The following is a 26,816-nucleotide window of genomic DNA, read 5'->3' as shown; positions in this document are numbered from 1 at the left end:
GAGGGCACAAGTGAACCCCACTGATGGGGACAATGTGAGTTGTGAAGACATCGAGGGGTCTCTGAATGGACAGGTGAGCTGTGGGAGCACTGATGGGGATGTATGCAAACCATGGGGACACTGAGGGGGACGTGTGAGCCACGGGCACACTGAGGGGGACAGGTGAGCCATGGGCACACTGAGGGAACGTGATTGAACCATGAGAACATGGAGGGGGACCTGTGTGAGCTGTAGGGTCGCTGAGGGGGCATGTGTGAACTATGGGGACACTGCAGGGGGGTGTACAAACCATGCTGATACTGAGGAGGGACAATGAGGGGACACGTGGGGACAGGGAAGCAAACAGAGGGGACACACGTGAGCCCTGAGACACTGAGGGGATGTGATTGAGGGGACACCTGTGAATTATGGGGACACTACAGCGGTGTGTACGGTCAATAGGGAAACTGAGGGGGAAAATGGAGGACAAGTGTGACCCACAGGAACATGAAGGCGGCACTTGTTAGCTCCGTGACACCGATGGGGATATGTGCAAACCGTAGGGAGACACGCGTGATCGCTGGGGCACCGCGGGGACACTGAGGGGGCCTCCGGGGCCCGGAGGGGCCTCACGGCGGCGGGCCGGGCGCGGGGGGGCAGCACGGGCCCTGAGGCGGCCGTGGCGCGGAGCCAGCCCGCGCCGGGCAGGCACGGGGCGGGCCGGGGGCTGCGCGCTCCCTCCCCCGGGCGGGGCCGGCGCCGCTCCCGGGCCTGGGCGGGGCGGCACCGCCGCTCAGTCCGAGCCTGGAGCGCCGCACGGTAGCGGCACACGAGGAGCCGCTGTTCGGCGCAGCATGGAGGAGGCAGCGGCGGCGGGTGAGGGCAAGGCGGGCCACGGCCGGAACGGCCATGCCGAGGGCCCGGCGGCGGAGGAGCGGCGGGGCGGCGCGGCCCGGCTGCGGGGCTGCCGCGGGTTCCTGCGGCGGAACGCGCTGGTGCTGCTGACGGTGTCGGGGGTGGTGGCCGGCGTGGCGCTGGGGGCCGCCGTGCGCGGCGCGGCGCTGGGCCCGGCACAGGTCTCCTACCTGGCCTTCCCCGGGGAGCTGCTGCTGCGGATGCTGCGCATGGTGATCCTGCCGCTCGTGGTCTGCAGCCTGGTGTCGGGCGCCGCCAGCCTGGACACCCGCTCGCTCGGCCGCCTGGGTGGCATCGCGCTCGCCTATTTCCTGGGCACCACGCTGCTCGCCTCCGGCCTCGCCGTGGCCCTCGGCTTCATCATTCGCCCCGGCGCCGGTGCCTCGGCGCTCAACACCCAGCTGGGGCTGCCGGGCGAGCTGCCCAAGAGCAAGGAGACGGTGGATTCCTTCCTCGACCTCATCAGGTGAGGCCGCCCCGCTCCCCTCCTTCCCCCGCCCTCCCGCCGCCGGAGGATGATGACAGACCCGGCAGTGTTGCACGCTGCAGCCGAGGAGCCCTCCTCCTCCATCTCAACCTCCTTCATCTCATCCTCCTGCATCTTCTCATCTTCCTGCACCTTCCCCTCATTTTTCTCCTTCTCCTCAACATCCTTCTTTATCTCCTTCATTTTACCATCCTCCTCATCCTGATCCTGGCTGCTCCAGAAACACGGCTCTCTCTCTGCCCAAGTACCCGCAGCCCCATCAGGTGTAGGGCTTGGTGCTCTGCTTCTCCCCGCTTTGTTTTTAATTTTGCCTGGGTGGCTGCGAGGATGTGTCGAGGCTTGCTCAGAGTTCTGGGTGCCTGGGCCCGTTTTTGGTTCTGCCTGGAGGGAGAGCGGCTCCTGGGTGCCGGCTGCAGGGCAGGCTTTCCCTGGCACCTTCCCCTGCCCTGCTGCCTGTTGTTGCCTGTCTCCTGCAGGCAGGGCAGGGCTGGGCAGCTCTTCTCATCCCTCACACAAACTTTTTTCTTTAATTTTCCAACACTTCACCCAGTCTCCTCACCCAAATGCCTGCCTGTCTCTTAGAGTGTTCTCCCATACATGTGGGAATGGAAATGCAGCCCTGTAATTTCATGAAGGACATACCTTAAACATAGTCCAGTGTAAGGATGCTCTGTATGTTCATGAGCTTCCCTTCTTACCTCCACATCTTTCAAGGACAAGACTTTCCCAAATCTGTCATTTGGGAAATGTCATTCCCCAAATCTGGAAACAAGGCTTCAGCTTCTAATCAGATGATGGTGTTTTAGCGTATCTTTACTCCTTGCAAAGTTGCAAACTTCACCTTTTTTGTTTTTCTCCAAGCCCATGTCTTGTTGAGATCAGTCTGGCTTTTTAAATAAGATAGGAGCACACAGGGGGCAGGCAGGCATCCAGATGGTGCTTTGAGTATTGGGCTTCCAGCTGCATTTCCTTGTGCTTTGCACCCAGGTACAAACACAAGAATAAGGGAGGTGACCTGTGTGTGTCACAGCAAAGTGGCTGGAAAGTTGAGCTTACTGGATATCCTGGTAATTACAAAACTGGCTGGGTGGTTTTTTTATTATTTTGATTGTTTGCTTTACGTTTATGAGTCCAGTTTTTTAGCTGAGAAATGTTTTTACTCTGTCTGGACAAGTGAATGTGTCAATAAAGATAAAACGATTTTCTGAAAAAAAAAGAAAAAAAAAGCCAACACCAAACCCAGACCTGTATTTACAAATTCAGGTTAATGTCCTTTTCTCCCCCTGAGACAAGTATGTTCCCTTTGGATAGAAAGTAAGTCTGGTTTGTTCCATTGGCAGCCGTGTTCTCAGTGTCCTCAGCTCACCTCTCTCTTAAGAACCAACAATTAAGGACCTTTCTTAAGGACCAGCCAGTTCCTGACAGCGTGTTAAGAAGGAATAGCAGAACAACAGGACTGGGTAGTCTGGCTGTGGTGGTGATATGTTGTTGAATGGAGGGGAGGGAGGTGAAGGAAAATTGCCAAACAAAAAGGAGCGGGCACACCTGGGGGAGTTGGGAAGATGCCTGCAGTGGTGGCTGCCCCAGTGCACCCTGATGTGGCTGCTGTAGCTGGTGTCACATCCCTGTGTCACCTGGCAGCACGGAGTAGGGTGGAGCTGAGGAACAGGCCAGGGATGTTGCAGTGAGCCTCAGGCTGTGGGTAATATCTGAAATTCAGAGGAGACAGCTGTTTCTTGGTCTGGTCTGTAAGTGCAGGTGTGGAGTTCATCTTCAAAGAGGTTGTGATGGTGATGGGATTGAGCCCCTAATTGCAAAGTAGAGCTCATAATGATGAGACTTGGGTAAAGCATGGTGGGTTGCAGAGGAGTTTCCTTCTTGGAGATGAGGGGACAGGAACTTTCCCCCAGTGCATGTATGGGGGGCTGTGAATACAGCTTTTTATTGGAACTCCAGGGTAAGGCTGTTGTAGCCATACTGTTGGGCTGTCAAGTTGTTACAGCAGTGACAGTGAAATCCAGTTCAGAAAAGTTATGTTTGGACACAGCCATCACTAAAACTTTCAGTCTTAGCACAAATCCATGACAGACTGAGGGATGGAGAGAGTATGTGATTTTCAGGAAATAAAATCTTTTTCTCTGCAGTGTAATGTTATTCTTTTAACTGTTCTTGAAAACCTGGGTGTTTTGGTTTGAGCACTGAACTTGGTCCCTGCTGTGATGAAACTTAGTAAACTCATCTTGAGATAACAAAGCTTGATTCTATAGGGCCTGGAGGGTCAAAATGATTGCTTTTTGTGTGGGTGGGTCTTGCAGCATCCTCTTCTTTGCTTCTCCTTTTATCCCATTTGGCCATGAAACTTTCTATTAGATGCAAGAAAACTGTTTTCAGTGTGGCACAAGTGTGACTGTGACCTTCAAGGCTTTGATGCTGCTTGGTTTGAGAGGAGAGGTAAAAATGAGTTGCAAATGAGTAAACTTAGTCCCACATCAGCACTGAAAACCAACGTAAAGCATGACCCAAGGAAGAAATAGCAAAGAGGAAATCACAGCTATGTGTCACTATTTGGTTCTGCAAATCACTTCTGCCTTTGGGAAGTCTTTCAGGTAATGATTCAAGATGTTGCTTTTCATTGTTGCAATGAAATCTGGAGGCCAGCTTGGTTTTCCTTTTCAAACTCTAAACCTTCCCCACAAACATGCATCTAGGCATGGAGAAAGCGACCTCTGGAAAAAAGATTTATCTTGGGCTTTGGTATCAAATGAAAGATGACTCACTGGTGATCCCAAAGGCTGTGTCTGTTTTGTTTTGTCCATTGACCATAACCTCCAGGTCTGATTAGTCTGGCTGGAAATGCTGGAGCACCCTTCTGGCAAGTGCTAGAGGCAAGCAAGCCTTGAGCATGTCTAGTCAGGGCTTAGGCACACTGTCCTCTGCCCGAGGACATGGGGTGGGGACAGCAGAGCTGTCATAAGGTGCTTTTGTGCCCCCAAGCAGGTCTGTCATGTGGGCAGCTCCTTGGAGCTTCCTAAAGATGAGCATGGCCAAAGGCAGTGATCATGGGAGGGGATCCAGCAAGAGTTCACAGCTACTTCCACAAGGCTGATGGCTTTGAAGAAGGCGCCCAGAAAGTGGGGTGTTCCCTGAGCTCAAGGCAGGATCTTACAATTCCTTAAGTCTGTCAGCAGAAGATGAGGGGAGTGAAGGGATATTTTAGAATTTCTGGGGTTTTCCCTTACTCACTTATTTGGTGGAGCAGATAAAGCAACAGAGAATAAAGAGAGCTTGTGAGTGGTTGGCAGCTGGAGGAAGGGGCTGGCTGGGATGTGGTGGGCTCTGGGGCTCAGCCCCCACCTGAGAAGGTGACACTGTAGGGAGCCAGCTTGGCTGTGCTTGTGCTCTGCATGTAAACAGGGAGAGGGAGTCCCAAGGATGGGACTCCAGCCACCTGCTCACACAGCCCACCTGCAGCCTGTTGGAAAGCAGCTGAAACAGCAGGATCCAGTGTTTTGCAAGAATCTATTGATCTGTTAACACTTTTGATGAGCCGTTGACACATCGGAATGTTTCAATAAGGTCAGAGTTTTGTTCAACTCTGATTTGTATTTGCTGATTCAACAAGATTGAACAGTTTCACAGGAATCTATTGATCCTGTCAAAATTTCCATCAGTGGGTGATCGTGGCACTTCATTTCGGTGAGGTCAATGTTTTGCTATCATTTTATACAAAGGATTTAAGTATGTAGAGTCTCACTCATCAAAAAAGGAACATTTCAACAGAGTATTTTACAATTTTTTTTTTAGTGGAAAAAAGGATCTAAAACAGGCTTTCTTTGCCCAATTTGGGGATGAAAACATGTTTTGCAACTGTGAAATTGGCTTTGGGGAAGTGAATTCTGTTTTTAATCCAACTCTAGCTGTAAGAATCTGGAAAGGGAAGGAGGTAATCCCTTTTTTTTAATAGGAGGAGTACACAGAGGTCCACACGTCTGCCCCAGGCAGTAAGGTCAGGGTTTCCCAGTTTGCCAGGCAAGTCTGCAAAAGCTGTTTAAATTTTACTGCTTCTCAATGCCCTTTCTGTCTCTCTGCCAGATGTTACCACCGAGCTGCCAAAGGGAGCACCCACATGCCTTTGCTCCAAGTGTCTTCAGAGCCATAGGGAAGGCAGACATGAGCACAGGGAGAAGCATCTGTTGTGTTTTGCTGGCTGGGCTGCAGAGCAGGTGGCCAGAGTGGGCCACTCAGGCAGTGACCCTGTCCTGGGCACCAGTTGCTCCAGTAGCACTTGTTCCTTACAGCCTTGGTCTTCCCAGTGAGTCACCCAAAACCCGCAGCCATGAAGGCCACTCTGAAATCCTGACATGGAAAGATAGTAAAATGTGACTGTTAGAGGAGGAGGGGGAGATGCCACATTTGAATTCATAAATAGAATAAAAAGTGTCCAGGCAATGGCTGCAGTTACACCAGGAGCCAGGCTGACCTCTGGGTTTGGAGCTGATGGCTAGTTCTTAAAGTGAAGACAACTGTCCCACTTTGCTCGTGTCACTTGCTGAGTCTGGAATGAGTTCTGTAGGAAGAACTCAGTGTTTTCATTCATGTGCCTGCACTCTTTGGCAGGGTTTTGTTAGTAAGTCTCTGAACATTTCTGTTCCTTTGATTTGTTGCCTTTTACAACTGACCCCCCCCCCACCAGTTATGTTTTATTCTGCAAGCATCAAAATTACAGACTGGATCATTAAGACAAAAAAAGTGTCAAATATCTGCTATAGGTAAACACATTTTCAAGTTTCTCTGTGTTAAAAGAAATGCACACACTCACAAATATGAGTATGTACAGGGCATGTGTTGTGCATCCACATATCAAAAAGCAGATGAGGAAAATTGCTGTGTGATATTGAATGAAAATCTTGGGACAGAAAAAAAACAGAGGTACCAGAGGAATTCAAACTGGTATTTTGCCACAGATGGCAATAAAGTTGCTGCAAGTAGACTTGTACCATTGAAAAAAACCTGAAAACTGGAGATAACCAACACGGAGTATTTTTTGTAGACTTCCTCAAAAAAGTATCTTTTTCAACAGCAAGGTTTTTGGCCTCGGAAGTGGAACCTTTTTGTAAGAAGCAATGTGAGAGGAATGCATAGTATTTTAGGGTTTCATTCCATTTGCCTGGGTTTCCCTTCATGCTTTTGCTGCCAGAGCAAAGTTGTTTGCAGAGCTCTAGCAAATGAATCATTTAGAAACAGTTGTTAATAATAATCCCTTACACATACAATGGAGGAGTTCCTGTGTAATCCTCATCCCGCTGGTGGAAGATACAGGCCTATAAAGAAGACAGCAATTTGACCATAATATCAAAGTGGAGAAAGAGGAGAGTTACAGCCCCCCTTCTCTCCATTTGCCAGCTCCAGGTTCCCTTAGTTGTCGGCAATTCCCAAGAGTGGATGTTGCAGCTAAACTAAGATTTCTATTACAGCAGAAATACGGTGGGATCTTCTTGGGGAGTAATGGTCCATTTTTGACTGGTAGGAGCAGCTTTTTGGGAAGAAAGGTGCATTTATCCAGCTGTGCTTAGGGAGATGGTGTGATGAGCACAGTATTCAAGCAAGAAATACACACTTAACACCTGCCCTTGGTGCTGCTACTTTCTTGTTCCTCTTTTAAGAGGATCTGAGGAGGGTTCGTTCTCACCCTGTGTGTTGTGCAGTTACGTGGAGGTTTCCTGGCTCGGTCCAGCTGTCACTTCAGCCCCAGGACACAGCTGTCCCCTTTGGCAGCTGTCAGATGGATTTCTGACACGGCTTTTTTTGGGGCTGTCTGCACAACTTGCAGCAGGCAGAGAGAGGCTTTCCTGCCTGGTGCTTGGTGAGGGGAGTGAAGCCTCTCTGTGCCACCTACCTCACTTTCATGGCACAGAGGAGCCGGGGTCTGTGCGTGCGTGCAGCGAAGTGCCGGCAGCAGCGGAGCACGTGGGGGACAGGCAGCACATCTGTCCCCCTGCCCTGCTGTGTTATTGGCCTGTCTCGTTCGTGCCACGTGCAGCAAGTTTTGTCTCCCTGCACATGGGGCCAAGGCTGTCTGATCCCGCACTGCTGTGCTGGGCTCCTTATCACCCAGACCCAGGGTTTGGCCAGCACCGTGTTCTTGTGATAATCCACATGTGCTTCAGAAAGACCACGGGTGTTTTCTGGCACAGGTCATGGGGATGGGGCCATCAGGAACAGTCAACAATCCAGCCATACAACCAGGGTGATTTCCCTAAACTCCATGTTCACATTTGCTACAGCCTTTCAAAGCACAAAAACCTTCTAAACCTTTGGTCCTCTCAGAAAAAACAACTGGCAGACACCCAAATTTCATTTGCATGCCCAATTACCCTGTTCATCAGCTTTCCTCTTTGTTGGTTCACCCTCACAGGAGGGATGTCCACACTTCCCCACGCAGCTCCTCTGCTCATAGGGACAGAGCTCTGTGCTTCTGTGATGGGTGAGCTTCACCTTCCCAGGCGTGAGGAGCAAACCCTGCAGGCACAAGTCCATGATGGGCCCAGGCAGGTCACCAGCCAGCTTTTATCTCTCTCTAAAGCACGCAGCATCTTGCCCCTTTTTTCAGACACTGTGGTAGTGTTCTTGCACAAATCTATCCAAAGGTAAGAACTTGTGATCTGACCCACTTGTAATTAAAGTTTAATTTGGTTCACATGCTGACTGATCTTAGGTGAGCAGTAAGTATACTCTGTGCAGAGTGCATGCCTCTAAGATAAGCCATTTATTTGTAGATTGCTTTTTATGACCCGACACATTTTGTTCTTAAGCTTTGGGATTCGAAACAGAGGAGCTGTTTTGCTGTTTTTATTTTATGTGGTTTTGGTATTTTGCAGTCAGGTGTACTTAGAAGCTGGATTGAACAGAACATAAAATTCCTTATGAGCTGCTTAAGATCAAAATTTTTTACTTGGCGAATTGTCAAGTCCTGCGACTGGTGCTGGAGGGATAAAGCGAAGTGTCTAGGTTATTTTTTAGCACTATTCACACTTGAAGTAAGAACCTGCCCCTTGCCTTGCTGTAACAGGGTTTCTGGCATCACTTAACTGTGTGCTTTAAATATATGCTTGGAGATAAGTTAATGTTTAGTTACTGAGGCCCATGCCTGACATACTGTGCAAATTATGGAGGGTTTGGTTTCCTGGCCACATTTAAACATTGGAGAACCATGTTGTTTAGGCTTTAGTATTGCTTCCTTTGGTTTTGTTTTCATCAGGATGGAAAAGCTGATTTAAATAAAAAAAAAGAAGAATTGATTTCTGGTTGATTTTCAGTCTTTTTTCATCTCTTTGCTTCTTCAAAGTCCAGTTAGTTCTTTTTTTTAAGAAAAGTAATCATCCTGCTATGAAAAGCTGAAAAGAAATATCTTTCTTTTCCCAACAGCATGAGCCCATTTGTATATGTGATATTTTACTCCTGATAAAAGCAAGTTTGCTTTTACTTTACTCAAGGTTTTTATCCACCAGAGAGTTCCAGCTGTGCAAGAGCTGATGCATGTTAGCTGTTCCATTGATCTTATTTGGCCAGTTCTTGAGTGTCTTTGCTGAGTGAGAGCTCACTCTCCTGCTTTCAGACAGACAGCTGTATTGTCAGCTTATGAAGAGAAAAAGTTGCTGTTTCTTTCATGCTTGGTGTAATGTAGACTCCAGAAGACAAATTATTCTTGCAGCAATCCTCCTAATACATTTTTAGTGCATGAGAGAGAGAAAGGCTAAGGTATTTCACAGCAGACAGGTGTTTGATGAAGTTCCATGTCCTTTCCTATTGCTGTCAAGGCTGTGGGAAAACTCCCTGTGTGGCAGGAGAACACAGCCATGCAACCAAAAGGGCCAAAGTCCTTATCTTGGCCACATTTTAATCTCCCTCTTGCTTTCAAAGATTTTACTCTGCTGCTCCTTTTCTTGCTCTGGTTTGGATTTGCATGCTCCATGCCATTCGTGGAATGCCCACAGCCTGATTTAATGTTTGCCTGGGTAACTCTGGCAAAAATGGGGGGAAGTTAGCAGGGCACAGGCTGGAGGGAGCTGCAGCTTCCTGCAGCACAAAGAGCAAAGGATGGGGGGCAGCTTCCAAATGTTTTTTACCACAATTAACTGGCTCTGGGTAAGGTCTGCTTCCTTACCATAAGAGTTATAGTGCCTCTGTGATGCCTTCTACTGGCAGTATTTTCAGCTGACACCCATCACATTCCTGCCCTCACTAGCTGTGGTCCTGCCATGACCCCAGAGATCAGCTTTTATTCCTGTTTTCCTTTCTGACACAGAGAACCAAGAGCTGTCATTTGGCTAGAGGAACATGTGCTCTTTACCCATAAGGGGAGAAAGGAATTAGAGCATTAAAACCAACTAAAAGACACTACAAAAGCTTGGAAGAATGCCCTGCTTGGTCCAGTTCATGACTTTAATTTCCTGTATGCAGTTACATGCTGGATGGTCAGAAAAAGTGTACATCACCTTGCATGCTGTCCTCTCTGCATGAACCTGATGCTAGATTGGCGTTTCTGTGTGAAGGCGCTACTGGATTCAGATGTTCCGTAGGATTTGCCTGTACTTTCCATCTGTGTTGTCTTAAGTCCTTGCAGAGAAGTCTGGCCTGTGATACTGTTCTGCTCTGCCTTGGTGATCAGGGAAGCTGGCCTTGCTCTGTTGAAGGGTTAAGCCATTCTCATAAGGGGATTTTGCTGATTGGATTGTCCTTCATGTTGATGCTGTGAGTGAAGTGTAATCACATGAGCAATGTTACAAACCTGCCTGACACTGGAGGCCATAAGCTGGTGCTGCAGATGGTGTGGCTGCAGCAGTTTCCCTAGCCACTGGGCAATGGGTGTGTAAAACCAGCATTGTGTGTGATTGCCTCTGGTGGCCCTGCTCAAAAGGTGAGCTGTGGCAGCAAGCATCTGTCTTCTCTTTCATGTGAGCCAGGGAAGATGTCATCCACACCTCTGGACACTTAGCAAGCTCCATGCTGCTGGGGAATCTTCTGTGCTACACACTTCACCAGTGCCAAAGTGCTTGCCTTTGAAAAAGGCATTCTGTTTAAGAGTAAGATACATTGCTGCATTAATTTAGAGGTTCTCCATGACATATTTCATTTTCTTGTTTGTCTTTTACAGAAACCTGTTCCCTGCAAATCTTGTTGCTGCTGCTTTTGAAACGGTAAGATCTGTGTGGACTTTGGACATGAGCCACAGTGCATAGGCTCCTTTATTGGAAGAGGACTAGAAAGATGGTGTAGAAAATACCAAAGTTAATTTACTTACAGAAGGTAGGGTTTTTAAAAGCACATGATATAGTCAGACATACAACTTCTCTGGCAAATTATTGAAAAATATTCCTCAAACAAAAGCATATTCAACGCCCATATTTTCTACCTTCACCAGCAATATTTTCTAAACTTTGAGTGCCATGTTGGGCAGTAGTGGCAATCCTGCTTTGTGCCAGGCTGCTTACCATGTTGCAGAAACTAGCTGGGAATCCTTTGGCTCTGTAGTTTAGAGCTGGGCTCAGAACAGACAAGGCTGAAGACCTTTAGGCTGCCATGTGTGTAAGCATTACCTGTTGCCTGATGGTTTTATTCAGTAGTTTCCACTGTATCCCTTGCTGGATTAATTACTCAGCCTGGTTTCTCTTCCAGCAGAGACAGTATGGTGGGATGATAACTGGCACCAGAACGTAGTGTGGTTTTAACTGGTGGATTGGACCTGTAGGGCTCCAAAAAGATTTTGATTTAGTTCTCAATGCTAATTTTATGTCAGGATATAGAGTGTTGAGAATATTGTCATGGGGCAGAGTCATTCCTTATGATACAGAAGCAGAATAATAGCTTTTGCTTCATGGTGGTTTTGCTTTTGTATCAAAACCAGGGGCAAACTCTTGAAATCAAGTTCCATTTTGCATGAATATATATAGTACAGTACAAGTCAATATTCCATGAGTAAAACCAGTACAAGAATAACACTATGAAAAGGATATTTGGTGATGCCTCTAGTGTCAGGGATATATGAATTCAGGGATGAAATAAAGCAGTCCTCTTTTCCTCTGTGCTGCTGTTGTCACAGGGAATTGACAAGGACAGAAGCTTTTCCTTCCCTCCTTTTATATTGAAAAAAAACGAGCCCAGAGAAGTGCCTTGCTTTTGTGAGATGTCTAGTTTGTTTATCAAAGTAAATTGTTGCCCTAGATTTTAGATATTTTGCTGACAATTTTAATGCCTGCCTCACCATTTTTGTTTGGTTGTGTTTTATTTCTTACCTGCAGTATGCGACAGACTATCAGATAGTGCTCAGGAACACAACCTCTGGAAATGTCACATGGGAAAAGGTAAGGTCATTTCTTAGGTTTTTAAACAAATTGTTGTCAGTAGTATTTGACTACTTCACAGCCTTTAACCCTTTCCAGTAGCCTTGAGAAAGAAACAAGTACTTTTATTTGCCTGGAACTGAGACACGCACAAGCTGAGTGAGTATCCACAGCCACAACAGAAAGCTGTGGTCGAGAGGAGAGTTGAGCTCAACTGATATTACTCTTGATACTTTAGTTTTTTAGGCCATGCTTTCTTAGACCTGGTCTCACTTGATCTAAATTTTAGACAGTCTACCTAATGTTTCCAAATAACTTTCTGTAGACTTGGAACTAAATAGCAATCAGGCTGGCTGAGCATATCCCTTAAACCTTAGTCTTCATTAAGAGTTTGGAGAGAATTAGGTTTTTCCCCCCTACCCAAGGCTCTTTCAAAAAAAAAAGAGATTTGTTAGGTTGAGAATTTTTTTTCTCGTGGCTGAAATTTTGAAGCAGTAGCAAGTGGTCTGAAGGAGTAAAAATTACAAACAGAACATTATGAATAGGCTACTGTTGCAATGGTGTCAAAAAGGGAACTGGTGTGTAGGTGTAGATAAAGTAGAGAGTGGTATCTTTCATATGTAGATGGTAGGACTTCCAGAGATGCTCTCTCTCCCACTAAGTGTCATTTCTCCTGCAGACAGGGCATCAAACGTGTTTATTGTTGGCCAGAGCCAACATGTTGCAGGCCCAGCAGTAATTACTGTTGTCTTACAAGCAGCTGTGAAACAGACCCAGGCTCCCAGCCTGCAAGGTGTCACCCTACTCCAAATAAAGTGTCTCATGTGCTGCCATGGGATTTTTGGGAGACTGGTCTGAGAAATTACTTTCAAGGTGATTGTCTCTTCCTCAGGCTCATTCTGGCTGTCTGAGCTCAGTATTAGATGTTGGGTTACTACGTTTTTAATATGATTTGAATTCCCCTAGGGCAAGGGACTTGTAATGTTTGCATTTGTTATGGAAGGGCTCAGCTGGGGTTTGCCCACCAGTTTGTAAAAAGGAAAAAAAGCAGTTTATGCTCACCCAGAGGGACTCTGGAGCCTATCCCTGAGCCCAGGAAGCATTGGCTTCATTACCTTCTCTCCTCATGCATGGTGTGTGAGCAGGTGATGCAGAACACTGTTTGTGAACTCTGCTTCCAGCCCTGAGCTGAACTTTCACCAGCTCTGGAGGCAGGGTGAGGAGTGACTGGGATGACACATGAGCTGAGCAGGGGCAGAGCTGTGCCTTGCCCGAGAGCCTGGCACCACAGGGTGAGCAGCTCTGCTGGGGAAGGCGGCAGCTCCCCCTGCCCGTGCCTGCTGGATGGCAGTAGCCCGGATCCGAGGGCACTGTGGAATCCCAAAAGGGCACTTTCTCTGCGTGCCCTCGGGCAGGGCACGCCCCTGCAGCTTTGTGCTGCTGAGACGAGTTCGGTATGAGAGGCTGTAGCAGCGTGCCCTTAGATCTGTGTGTTTGTAGCAGAGTGCTGAGTTATTTGACATTTAAGCAATGGTAAGTGAAATGGGAATGAAGTCTTTTATTTATCTTCACTGTCAGGTTTGATACGGGCTGTGTAGCAACCAAGCATGGATTAAGGCTAACCATACCCATTGAAAATGGTGCTGCTGTCAAGTACTTTTTAAATGCTTGTTCATCACCATCACTTTTCCTTAAGAGATAAGAATGCATCTTTTGGCCCTTTAAAATGCAACATTACTTTTTTCATTTTTCCTCTCTCCTTTTCCTGCTTATCAGTCTTTTGTTTGATGTAACATCAGAAAAAATATTCTGAATATGCCACTGGTGTCTGTTTTTGCCAACAGTTGTGATGATGTAAAGGTTATTTTTGCTATTACTTTTCCAAAACCTTTTTTAAGTTGTTGGAGCAAAACCAGACTGAACTTCTTTAATTCCAGAAGACGCCCTAGTGTCTCCAGGGAAGAACAGACCAAATAAAAAGAGAGCATCATCTCCGTTTTGTTAGCTCAGTTTTAGTACTGGTCTGACCATATTATTTATGGATAGATGAGGATTAAGTTTGGAAAGAAGAGTATGATTTTTGGATATCATAGTGACAGAAGTTTGGTTCCAGAGGAATAAGATCATACACCTATCTACTTTTTTCTTTCATCAGCAGAGTATTTGAGTGAAGAGGAGAAACATTTTCCTTCAACTTTCCATCTGAATAGTGTAGAGCAAAAATTTCCATTGATTGTATTTCCCCCCCACTGGTTATTAGGCTCTGTCTTCTCTCACTGAAGAAGTGAATAGTGGGACACGTACTTGTTTGCTCAGCCATGTCCTTTTGTGTTGTTTCACATGCTCACCTCATGTTTACCCAGCTTTTATGGCTACATCCTCTCTGTCTCATTGGCAGCAAGACTTCCTGGGGCACAGACTATCTCACTTTACCATCTGCAGCACAGGGAGCCTGGGGGGGCTCAGTTCCTCTTTGGACAGGAGTAAAAATACACAAACCAGTGGTTGCTCTTCTTCCTCACATCACATGGCTGCATTTTCTTTTCAGCCACCTACTACTGGGACTGTTCAATGTCAGCAGTTGTTTCCTTGATAAGCATTTTGTTTCAAGAGCTAAAAAACAATGGGATCTTCAGAGAGATTCAAGGACCAGAAGAGCTCCATGAATCTTCCTAAGAGAATGCATAATTTCAGGCAAACAATAACGTGTCCCACAGTTTGTCCAGGAACAAAGTTCTCATTAAAGCTGTTTTTGTTTGGTGTCCACAATGCTGCTTGGTTTGGCTGCCCCTTTGGGGTGATGCACTCTTGTGTGAGAGTACAAAAAGGCTGTTCAGCATCTGCCAGTTTTAGAGGCTGGGATTGTGAGGATCTTCCGCTGAAGATTTTCTGCTGGACTCATTCCATATGGTGTCACAACGAGGTGGAATTCCCTGAATGCTGCAGATCGTGCCCTGGGTTTGCAGGGAGGAATTTCTTGCAATAAGTTACTACTCTAGGCAAGTGGTGCATCTTCTGCTTACATCTGCAGTGTTGGGAGGTGATGGTGAGTGCTGTGTGTTGTAAAGAAATCAGTGAGAGAGAGACAAGGGGAGAGCAAGGCCTGAAAGTGGGGACAGGATGGCAGCAAATAGAGGGAGACAGCTCACAAGCTTTTGGCAGTGACACACACAGTCATCTTCTGGTCACCAAGAGGTCAAGGGGCCCCCAGATCACAAAATCTAGGCTTGAAGTGCTGGTGAGTGTGAGCACTTGGAGAACAGCAGCAGCAGTTACCACAGTGCTGGGAGCAAGGTGGACAGAGACCTCTCCAAGGGTGAAAGAAGACCATGCACTGTCATTCTGGAGAGTAAGAGGTTCTCTCCCAGCAACATCCAGGTCAGAATGCTGGGCTCTTAAAGCATTCAAACACTGAATTTCTGTTTCATGGCAAAGTTTTATACTTTTTTTTTTTTCAGAATGGGAACCAAAACAAGAGAGTATTCACTGTTTTTAGGACTTCTTTTGAGGAATGGTTTGGGCCCATTATAGTAAAATTCTGTTCCAGCTGAACTTTTCCTATTACTCCTGTATCAAACGAACTCAGTATAAAATGATTTGTATTACAAAATAACATCCCATATACACAGATGATTTGTTTAATTAATAAGAGGGGGTCATTTGTTTTGTCTTAACTTTTCTAGCCACAGAAGAGTTTAGAGCTTTCAGTCAGAAAAACCAGAATATAGCCAAAACCATCCAGGAAGAAAAGTGTTAGTGTGTGTGACAGCATGTTTCCTCAGACATCTCTGGAGATACACTGTTCCTCATGCTTAATGTCTGTCTATGTTCTCAGTTCTTTCAATCAGGAATCAAATAAATAGTGGCAGCTTAGCCCTGCACAAGCAACTACCATAAAAATTGCAGATTCGATATCTATTTTTTTTACCTAGTGAATAAAAAAAGCCAGCACCTTCACTGTTTGTAAACACTTCTCTTAACGGCAGCTTAATCTTCCTGCTTTTGTGTACAATTTACATTTTATCCCTTTCCCTGCAGGACTTTACTTCCACCTGCCATTGAGAGACAGTCCAGTTCAGCAGTGTACTTCCAGAAAAAACATCAATCTTAAGCAGGCTGGTTTTATCAGATTTAGGAGATCAGTATCCTGAGTTCTTTAGTCAATACTCATTTCAAACTTTTAGCTCAGAATGTATTTTTCTTTCCTAGTGTTGAGCTAGTGTCCACTTAAACTAGCCAAAAGGCCAAAACTTGTACACAGACTTCATCTGTCACAGAAATTCTTCCAAATAAAACAACAGTTTGACGTGTTTGTACTGCCAAGTTGGAGAGAAAAAAGTCCCAGTTTGTCAAAACAATTATATTTTTATGTAGCCACAAGAGTACTCATTCAGCTCATATGATACTACATTGCCAAAGAGCTCTCTTTGAGAAGCAAGCCGTGAAGGACTAACAGAGCAGACCTGTGGGTAGACTAGTTTTTGTCAATAGGTGGATCCTGTTTTTATTCTCTTTTGCCAGGCAGTGACAGATTTCTGAGAAGAGGAACAGGTATCTCTCTTTCTGTTCTTTCTCTCCCACAGCTGACATGGACAGATGAAGGAGTAGGTTGCCACAGTTTGCTGCTTTTCTCTGCCTTTCTCCCCTCCTTCTGCTTCATAACAGTGGTTGTTTTCTCATGGTTTTCACCTTGGTATCATCACTGCACTAAAGTCCTGAGTAAACTGGGGAGTTTTCTTGTTCAGGTCACTGAGAACACAACTATTGTATGTAAGGGCACCTGGGGAGGTAGCAGCAGGCACTTTCCTTCTCAGTGAATCCGTGCCAGCTCATAACTAGGGAGGTTTGTACCTGAACTGAATCTTGTACCAGGTCTCCTGGATTCCCTTCAACAAAAGAGGTTCTGCTTGTTGATTTCAGATCAATCAGAGAGCAATAAAATGAAATTACCCTTTTGTTTGGTTTTGTCCTATTCTCACATGTAACAAGCCTTCTTTTCTTGTCTCTGCAGGTCCCTGTTGGTACTGATATCAGAGGGATGAACATCCTGGGACTGGTGCTGTTTGCTCTGGTTTTGGGAGTGGCACTTAAAAAGCTTGGCCCAGAGGGGGAAGATCTGATTCGCTTCTTTAACTCATTTAATGAGGCAACAATGGTCTTGGTTACCTGGATTATGTGGTAAGTGTGTGACTGCAGATACATCTGCACTGCAGTGTTATGCTCAGATCAGCAAACTTACATTTCATCTCTCTGTCCAGCTCTTTCCTGTGAAATCCCTCATCACAGCAAAATGAATGTTGTGATGTCACACAATGGGGTTTTTTCTCCTTGTTGTGCCCTATAATGAGACAGTCACTCATAGCTTAAGGTATCAGGCTGGAGAACTTCAAAGGGTTGCCTATAAATCCTCTCCAGGACTCCATTTTGATTATTTAGTGGAAAGAAAACTTAGTATTTCCTAATGCTGATTTTTTTTTCTCTTGCCTATTAATAAGCAAATACATTATTTCACTTAAGTCCTTGGAGTCACTGGAGTCTGGAAAAGTTTATGGGCTGACTAGTGCTCTGATCAATCCCACAAAGCTTTTGATGCCAAAAAAAAGTCTCTTAGTTTAGTGTGCTCCAGTTCCTAACTTTCTCATTAGGCAAGAAACCAGCTTTGGAGGAGGCAGGCACCTCTATAAAGAGTGGTCAGGCCACCTAAGCTGGGGTAGGAGCAGCCTCCTGGCTGGGTTTTCCATCAGGTGGGATGAACCTGGGCCTCAGAGCAGTATCATGGCTGTCCTTGGTAGCTGTATGGAGTTAGGCTGCTCCTGTGAAACCAACAGTACTAATACCTCACAAACTTGAAAATATTCATGAAGATGGCTAGCAAACAAATGAACAGTGGGACATTTCTCACTCCCTTTCCAAAGCTGGTGAAAAAGCTGTAAATGTACCTAGTGTATTAAATGTATAATTAAATGTATATTTAAATGTATTTCGTTCTTCCTTCATTCTGCATTTTTCCTTCCTACTGTTTTCCTCTCCCTAACAAGTAGAAGGGTTTTAACAAAACACCTGATTTTACATAGGCAGATCTCTGTGTTAGTTGCTATCATAAGGGATTGAAAATTTCAGTCTCCAAGCAGCTTAAGCTTTCTGCTCTTGAGTGTAATTCCTTGGACACTGAATACTGATAAGAGGCAGTTCATGTATTCAGCTTATTACAGTGCTAGCACTTCAAGCCAGTCAGTTGGTATGTAATCCTTCATTTTGTGGATTATAGGGACTACTGCTGACCCTTAACAGTGCAAGCCTTACTTGTTCTCGTTCCTTCTTTAAGGCTCTTGTGTACTCCTGGTGTTTGTTCAAAATCTGTGAAGCTGCATGTGCTTCCCAAGGGATACTTTGGAATGGTGAAATCCCACTACTGGGAGCAAAGGCAGCTTGAGCTTGTATCTGGTCCTGTTCAGCAGCCACTCTTGTGTTTTAGCAGCACTTGGGTCTCAACTTTCAGTTCTTTCCTCTCCAGCCTCCCTCTTCAAGGGGAGGAATTCAGTGTTCAGAGCTTGTGCAGGACCAGGGCTCAGCTGGGTCTGGCTACTCAGGGTTCTCAGAAACACAGCTGAAAGGCAGAATTGCATAGGCTAAGTGGGGAATGTTCCACAGGCCTCCCTAGAGATTTGGCCAAGGGAGGACAGAGGATACTCACATGGATCTGGGATATAGGGAGATGCTCTCTGCATGGAACAGAGGAGCTGCAGAACCACTGAGGGAGAGGCAGGCCAGGAAGAAGTGAGTAAGCTGAGCAGCCTTAAGGCTTGCCCACCTTTCCAGACCTTTGCATGCTTAACCAAACCTTCTGAAGTTTGTCCTGACTCCACAAATCAGTTTCTCTGAACATGGGCTTTGGATTCTTTATTCCTGAGATGTACAGGTAAATCTTTTTTAGTCACACATTTTCCTGAGGCAGGATTTTAGGGAGCTGGGTAATCTTTTAGTATTTTTTAACCTTAGAAGAAAGGGATGAAGTGTGGACAGCATCAGCAGAGGTACTCAGATGCAAACATCCCAGTAGAGCTTAGGAAGGAGCTGGCCCTGGGCCTGCAGTGATTCACACAATTTGTTTAGAGCTGCTGTGCTGTTGGTGCAAGGGCAGTTCAGCCTTTTCAGGGCTAATGGGACCAGAGGTGTGGCTGTAGCCTGCAGGTGGCCTTTCCCCTGGAGCAGCTCCACTTGCTCTTGACAAAGGAAAATTCAAACAAATGCTGACGTGGCATGTTTCTAGATAGGAGCCATGGATGTGTGTGTGTGCCTGGCTGTTGGCTTGAGGGAAGCTCTGGAAGCCTGATCATTTAACTTAGTCCTTTTTAGGCAAATAGCAGAGTTAATTGCTGTCTTTGGCACATGCATCAGTAGCCTTTAGCTGAGCTCTCTGGTATGTGCACAGCTTTTTCTTAACCTCCACAGAGCTGGCACGCAGTCTGTGATTTTAATGACCTAACTCTGTACTCGTGCTGGGAGTTTCTGCATGTCTAAGACCCAACTCTTTCACCCCTCTCTGTACTCCAGTGATGTGATGCTGCTCCCTTCGCCTCTCTTCCCTCCTCACTGGTGTCTTGTCCTGGTAGCTCCTGGCAGCATTTCTGCTTCCCACTCACCTTCCCTTTGGCACTCTCCTAGCTCTGTCTCTGAGGGCATAAGTGAACAGACCTTTTAAAATTTGACTGCTTACCATCCACCAAACAAGAGTCTTAGAAAAGCCTTCCAAGTTTGCCTAACCTGAACATGTGGTGATTAAGGAACTACCCTTCAGTAGGAGCAGCAGGTTGTTTAGGGGAATATTATCTCCAGGACACAAAATGTCATGTTTTCCAAGGCTTTTTGTTTGTACTTCATGACAGTCAATATTTCATTTACACAGGTATGTACCTATTGGCATTATGTTCCTTGTTGGGAGCAAGATTGTGGAAATGGAAGATATTGTGCTTCTGGTGACCAGTCTGGGAAAATACATCTTTGCCTCTATCCTGGGCCACGTCATCCACGGAGGAATCATTCTGCCGCTTATTTATTTTGCAGCCACACGGCAAAATCCGTATCGTTTTCTCTTAGGACTTATCACACCACTTGCCACTGCCTTTGCCACTTGCTCCAGGTGGGTTTCTGTGCCACTTCTGGGACTATAGCCTGCTTATGTTTGTCACCATAAACTGGCTGTGTCCAGTTTTAGTTTAAGGTGTGAATATTGTTCCTGAGTTTGCAGAAAGAGTCTTCTGAGCACAGAGAGTCTCACTGCTGTTGTCAGCCTGCCACACAGCACATGCTGATTATCAGCTGTTGAGAAGAATTCCTCAAAATTTTGAGGCCATAGCATGATGCTTAGTTGGAAGTATCTTGGGGAAAAAAAGAAAATTATTGTCTTTAAATGGTCCTGCCAGCTGTCCTTTCAGTTTTAAGTGAAGTGAAGACTTTGTCTTCAGAAGTTTACTTTTTAAATTCAGAAAAACCTGGAACAAATTTAGACTAATCTTGTAGGAGCAAAGCAGATTGCTTGTTAGTGTAAAGGCATTTAACATTATTTATTTCAAAGTTCTGGCCTGACCAGCTTTTATTTGTCATAACCAAATGATTGAGTGTGTCATTCACACTTTTCTGAAGTACAAACGCCTGATCAAATGACATACTATATAAAATCATTTCAGGTTATCCCCAAAAGCAGTTGCATGTCTGTCAATGAAGCTGAAGTACTACTTATAAACTCTCTCCTTCTGCATAGTAGGAGATGGTTTATGAATAAAACCATGTAATTTATAATGCAAGAAATAAATCCAAGAGTGACGTTTTATTTTTAATTATTTTTCTGTTTGTTTGAGAACATACTAATACAGCATTAACAGAGATTGCTGTTGCATCTGTTGTGTTTATATTATCATAGACTCATACAGTGGCTTGGGTTGGAAGGAACTTTAAAGATCATCTAGTTCCAACCTCCCCTGCTGTATTTGCATCTGTTACTGCATGTTTGTAGTTTGAGGCGTGTTCATTCTACAGCCATGTAATGCTGCATACTGTGTTAAGTCATGAGTTCTTGCTTCTGGGAGATTAAAGTCCTTATCAGCTATTTCTGGGTGAAAGCAGATTATTAAATACCTCTGCTCCAAACTCAACAAGGAGGGTCTCTCATTGCCATCATGCCAGAGAGGGACTTTAAAATGCCATTGTTGCCTTGACAGTCCTGCCTGCAGCATGCTAGAAACGTGAAAGCCATGAGACAGTGATGGGGCATTCAGAGCACCCTGGTGCTGTGTTTCATTTCTCCCTGTTCTGTTTCCAGCTCAGCCACACTCCCATCCATGATCAAGTGTATTGAGGAGAACAACGGAGTTGACAAGAGGATCAGCAGGTTTATCCTTCCCATTGGGGCCACTGTGAACATGGATGGAGCTGCTATTTTCCAGTGCATGGCAGCTGTGTTTATTGCTCAGCTGAATAATGTCGACCTCAACCCTGGGCAGATCTTCACAATTCTGTAAGTTGCTTGCAACCACATTCTTCTGGCCCCCAGACACATTCAAGCTGTGGTCTCTCCGTTAATACCTAACAGTTAGCATTCCACATCTCTGACCTAAAGCTTACAGACTGCTATGTAACATAATTATAGGGTGATTAAAGGATGGAGTCTTTAAACCTTTACAAGACTTGCCAGAGTCTCAATGTAATGAAAGGTGGAACCTGGGAGAGGTAATTGAATTCTGAAACAGTCTTTGAGCTTTTTAAAGCTCTTTCTCACATGAAATTCCTCTCTTTCCTTAAGCATCTCACTCCTCCATCCTTCAGTCACCATTAGGCTGGGTAATTGAGGCATTCTGTACTGCTCAGAAAGCAGCCCCTGATTCCCCCTCTGGATGTCTTAGAAAATTCTCCTGCCAGCTCCTTGGTTCCTTATGCATATGTTTTGTACTAAAGACTCTGTTCCTGCTTATCTCTGTCCTTCCTGCCATCACATTGCTGGCTTTCCTGATCAGATCTCTTGTTGTTCTTGTTGTAGAAGGGTCTAACTGCTTTGCTCCATTATCCCCTCCACCATCCCAGTCCTACCTCCTTCTCTAAGACTCTCTCCCCCCTCTGCCTGGAATATCCTCTGATGTCCCATATCCCATGAAGTGTCATTATCTTAATTTTTCTCCTCAAAATCCCTTAAATGAGGATGCTACAAGCAGTTCTGGATCCTCACTGTGCCCAGCAGTGCACGCACCACATGCCTCCTAGGGCTGGTTCCTGGCATTTTTTACCCTTCCTGGCCAGGTTTTATTTTATTCTTGATTGTGTTTCCCAGTATGTTGTCTGTCTGTTTAAGGCAGGGCTGGGGCACTGGTTTTTTTTTTTTGGGTGGGTAGCCAAATTAGCTTTTCAGGTACTCTCAGTGAGTCAGGTGTGAAGACAGGTCTGAAGATGATGCAGTGATAGCCCAAGGAGAGCTCAGTTGCAGACATCTGCACACAAAAAGGTGTGTTGAGCACATGCACTGCAGGTTTCCAGCTCCTGGTTTAGGGTCTGTGTTGGGATGCAGACGAGACACAGAGAAGGTGCTGTGCCCTGCATGGCAGAGTTTGCCCTTATACACGTGGGGTCAGGAGGTGAAAATCCCTCAGCATGCTGGAGCTGGGAATGTCAGTCAGGCAGCAGGATACAGTTGTGTTGGTTGTTTCTTATCCTGAAAAGGCAGTCCTGGTGTTGAACCCAGAGCCACCACCACAGTAACTGCTGCGGATCCCCGCTGAGCCCCTGTCCTCTGTACCCGTTCCTTTGCATCAGCAGGCAGGAAGGCGTTTGCCTGGGAAGCGAACGCTCCCTGTGTCCCATGCTGGAGCGTTTGTTTACAGTTCCCATAGTGGGGAAGCACGTGACAGAGTGCAGCAGAGGAGAGCTGGGAGTCCTCTAACCAGGCATGGGCATTGATTTGCAGCGTGACGGCCACGGCGTCCAGCGTGGGAGCGGCCGGGGTCCCCGCCGGAGGCGTCCTCACCATCGCCATCATCCTGGAGGCCATCGGGCTGCCCACCAACGACCTGTCCCTCATCCTGGCCGTGGACTGGATCGTGTGAGTACTGCAGCCCTCACCTGCCTGCTGTAGGGAGACACAGAAACATGGAATTGCAGAATGGCTAAGGCTGGAAAAAACCGTTCAGATTTTGTTAATGTAGCGCCACCCACCATGCTCACCATTAAGCCGTGTCATGGGGACACCACCACTTCCCTAGGCAGTCTGTTCAAATGATTTACAACTCTTCCCATGAAAAGATTTTCATAATATCTAACCTAAATCTCCCCTGGTGCAATTTGAGGCCGTTTCCTCTCATCCTGTCACTTGTTACATGGGAAAAGAGAGTGACATCCACCTCACTACAGCATCCCTGTAGCGTGTTTAGCTGGAAACATGGTCAAAGTACAGAATATAACCCAGTAGAAAATAAAACCAAGTAGGAAATAAGACCCTACAAGATGTCTGCCTGTGGGACAGGTAACTTGTGATGGGGAATGGAAAAGGTGGTGCCTTCCCATTTAAAGCAGTCAGTACGCTAAAATCCCTCTTCAGCTTTTTTATTCAGCCTTTCTAGAAATGTATTTCTTCTTGGCTTCAATTCCCATTAGAATGGTTGTTAAAAGTCCATTTAGAATGTGTTGATATTGCTGGAAATTAATTGGATACTAGAAGGGCTTGGAGGGACAAGGGAAATTGAGTCTGAGCATCACTTGTGGAAAACTTCCTTAGTCACATGTGGGAAGCAGTTTCCATCAGAAGCTCTTGTTGTCTGTTGTTTGAACTTTTTTAATAGTTTCAAGACTGGTCAAAGCACCACCACAAGTGTCATAGAGAGGTGCTGTCCATTGGCAGGGCAGGGACACAGAGGGTTTGTGACACTTGTCACTGCCATGGGCACTGTCATGGCTGGAACACACTGTTGAGTGTAACAAGTTTAGTAGACAATACTACCACCTTTCCTTTCTGTCTTTGAGGAAGGAAGTAAGAGGTCAGTATGGGCCAAGTGATCTGAATCCTGCTTAGGTAATTTGTTTCCATTTGGTGGATTATTGGGCAGCTCCTGGTTTGGACTGCACATAATGCCTCAGCATTGCCTTTTGGAAACACCAACCTCTCTGTATAGGTGGTGCATTCCCACAGCAGATGTGGAAATTAGGATACCTGAGGACACCCTTGAATTTCAGAGACTGGGGAACATGGCAGCTGTATTATCTTCCCTTCCCACACAACACATGTCTGTGCAGCATATTCCTACAGCCTCCTTAGGGTCATCACACTCTTTCTTACTGTAACCTCTTGGGGATCAGCCACCTCCAGAGGACAGGAGATACAGGCAAAGCACTGGCTAACCCTTTGTATCCTGTCTTCCTAAGGAAGTACAGTAGTGGCTGGGTGTTCCTCACCTGTACTTGCAAGTGCTTTGAGGTAAGAGTGAAAAACTTGCCCTTCCTTTCACTGTGGGCTGCTCTCAAGCCTGTGTTGTGCTGGTTGCCTTCCTTTTAAAATAGGTAGCATCCCTCTGTGGTCAACAGCGTTCTAGTCAAGGAGCTCAGGGGAAAAGGGGAAAAGAGGGATGAAGGAATCCTATGTCTTGCTTTAATGTCAGCTGTTTAATTACCAGAGAGGACCACAATTACAAGTTGAGCCTCTTAAAGTTAGGCTGTAGAATGACCAGCAAGTCTCAAAAGCCACATGAAAACTTTGTTCATCTTTATGACTCATAAATCTCTTCCATTACACCCTGGCACACTACTTTTGTGTTGTAGGACCAAAAATTAGGGCAGGTGCTATGGGGAACAAATACAGAGAACACAAGTCATTCTGCCTGCCTTTGGATGCATCCCTTAAATAGGTGCTTGGATTAAGATACCAGTCAAGTTGTTAAAGAGATCTGGGTGTTCTGAGTCAATTACTGGATAAACCTGAAGTAAGTTCCTGCATTTGAACATGCATTTGAAAAATGCTGGCCTGGGGAACGGGAAGTGGAAGGAGGTGACCTGTGAAAAGCAGAATGCCTGAGAAAGAGAGTACTACCATTGCTGCAACTCACAGAGATACCAGAACCAGCTGACAGTAAGTCGGACTGACCCTAAACTTGCTCTGGTGCACATTTTTAGTTCTGAAATAGAGATGATACTTCTGTGGAAAACACCTGTGATAACTACATCTCCCCTGTCTGGTTCCACTGATGTTAGTGGTTCAGCAGGGCTGAATCAGCTCCCCTTATTGTGTTATAAGTCTCTTAAAACTAAAACCCTGCTGCTTTGGTTTTTGTTTCTGATCTTCACCAGGGACCGAACCACCACAGTTGTGAATGTGGAAGGGGATGCCCTGGGAGCGGGCATCCTTAATTACCTGAATGAAAAAGACAAGAAAGAGAGAGAGCAGGAGCTCAAGGAAGTCACCGTAGAAGCAGTTGCTAACAGCAAGTCTGAAGCAGAAACGTCACCTTTGGTAACCCACAAAAACCCAGTGTCCAACACAAGCAGCACAGCAGACCCTGAATCCAAGGAATCAGTACTGTGAACTCGAGGCCACTCGTCGACACCAGTCCTAGAGGTGCCTCAGGGACTTGTCAACGCACCCAGACGCTTGCAGTGCGACCGGGGGCTGGATGGCTCTTGGAAGTGCTCAGTTCCAGTCTGTTTTGAAATATGCTGGCCTGGGGAAGGGAAGGGGAGGGAGGTGGGGTGGGCAGAGAAGGGGTGTTGAGAAGGAACACTCGCTTTATAATAGTATTTTGATAGTTTATGTGTGTACATGTATACCTGTTGTGCTGCACACTTGTGTACATGTACGTGAGAACTGCCATCGAGGCTTCTGGTGTAACAAGACTTCCAGTAGGGAAGGCTCAGATGGGTTGAAGATAGGGAGGTAGACAAACTCAGTATGTGCTTATTGTAGGGAAAATTTTTTTGCTGCTGTATGAATGGAGAAGCAGTCTAAAAACTCCAGAGTGGGTGAAAATGTTGCTTAAATTTGTTTTCTAGCCTGGAAACACATACCAACCATTACAGCCATGATATGAAGCAACATTTTTCTCCCACTCCCCTTCCTCTCATGTTCTCCGATCCATTAAAAACATTGAATATGTCCTTAAAACTAGCTGTTTTCTATTTTTAAATTTTTTTTTGTTTCATACCTAAATTAATGGCTTACAGGGACTTGTTTCATTCTCTCTCTACATTGCAGCTCATAGCAGCTTTCCTTGGTTAGTAACTCCCAAACTGTAGGACCAAACAGAGGAGATCTTCGTGCAGATCAGGGATTGGTTTCCTCCTTTTTTCTAACCAAGTTGTTACGGAAAAAATCCAGAGGAAGAACAAATTTTGTTAAAGTAATCCCTTTGGGGCTGAAAAAAATGCAGAGTCTGTTCCAGCATTAGTATGTCTGAAAGAGGCTTGCCTGTGACAACATCCATAAATCCAGAAATCAGTTCCCTTCATGAAAACACACATGATTCTCTGTTAGCACACCACGTCCTGCTCATGTTTATTTAATGGGTCAATCAAAACAACTTCAGTCATACTCTCTTTCAGCAAAATTGAGTAGGGGAGGAAAAATTCTGAACATGCATCATGTGGAAACTGATGACAGGCAACTCTGAGTCTTGGCTTGAAAGGGGAAGAAAAGAGGTGAGTTTTTAACCCCAGTGATCTCTGTCTGGGAGCTGGCAACCTGTTCCTGTTAGGAGTTTGGTCCTGTCATAAATGATTTTCTGGCAGCAGTTTACTTGCAGTAATTCTGGGTGGTGCTGGGCCAGGGTAATGCTTTCATGGCAGGTGGTAACCTTTGCTTGAAGTTCAGCAAAATGCTTCTGGATTCTTACTTCTCCTTTTTGCCTTTACATTGTCCTTCTTGAATTTACATCCCAAATCTGAACAAAGTCTGGCAAACTCATTTCAAAGATCCTGTTGCTTTATCTTGGCTCTTTGGATGCTAATAGTTAGAAAATTACAACTAGGCATGCCAAGATTTGCCTGGACTTGTGATGTTTTCCCTTGGCTAATTCAACAAGAGATTGCATATGGTCCATCTCCAAACTGTTAATTCAGCAATATATATT

General features: G+C 45.8%; 1 protein-coding gene across 1 annotated transcript; it reads left to right on the top strand.

The window, feature by feature from the left end:
• The first annotated feature begins 739 nt into the window (after positions 1 to 739).
• On the top strand, positions 740 to 25,852 carry SLC1A4 (solute carrier family 1 member 4). Its single transcript, XM_064414940.1, has 8 exons — positions 740 to 1,360; positions 10,536 to 10,578; positions 11,680 to 11,742; positions 16,733 to 16,899; positions 19,628 to 19,861; positions 21,041 to 21,235; positions 22,673 to 22,807; positions 25,042 to 25,852. The coding sequence occupies exons 1-8, from the start codon at positions 834 to 836 to the stop codon at positions 25,274 to 25,276; spliced, it is 1,599 nt and encodes a 532-aa protein (XP_064271010.1). The 5' UTR covers positions 740 to 833; the 3' UTR covers positions 25,277 to 25,852.
• Positions 25,853 to 26,816: the final 964 nt, after the last annotated feature.

This window comes from Passer domesticus, chromosome 3 (assembly GCF_036417665.1).
Source record: "Passer domesticus isolate bPasDom1 chromosome 3, bPasDom1.hap1, whole genome shotgun sequence".
Classification (NCBI taxonomy): Eukaryota; Metazoa; Chordata; class Aves; order Passeriformes; family Passeridae; genus Passer; species Passer domesticus.
This window is presented reverse-complemented; position numbering and strand designations above follow the sequence as displayed.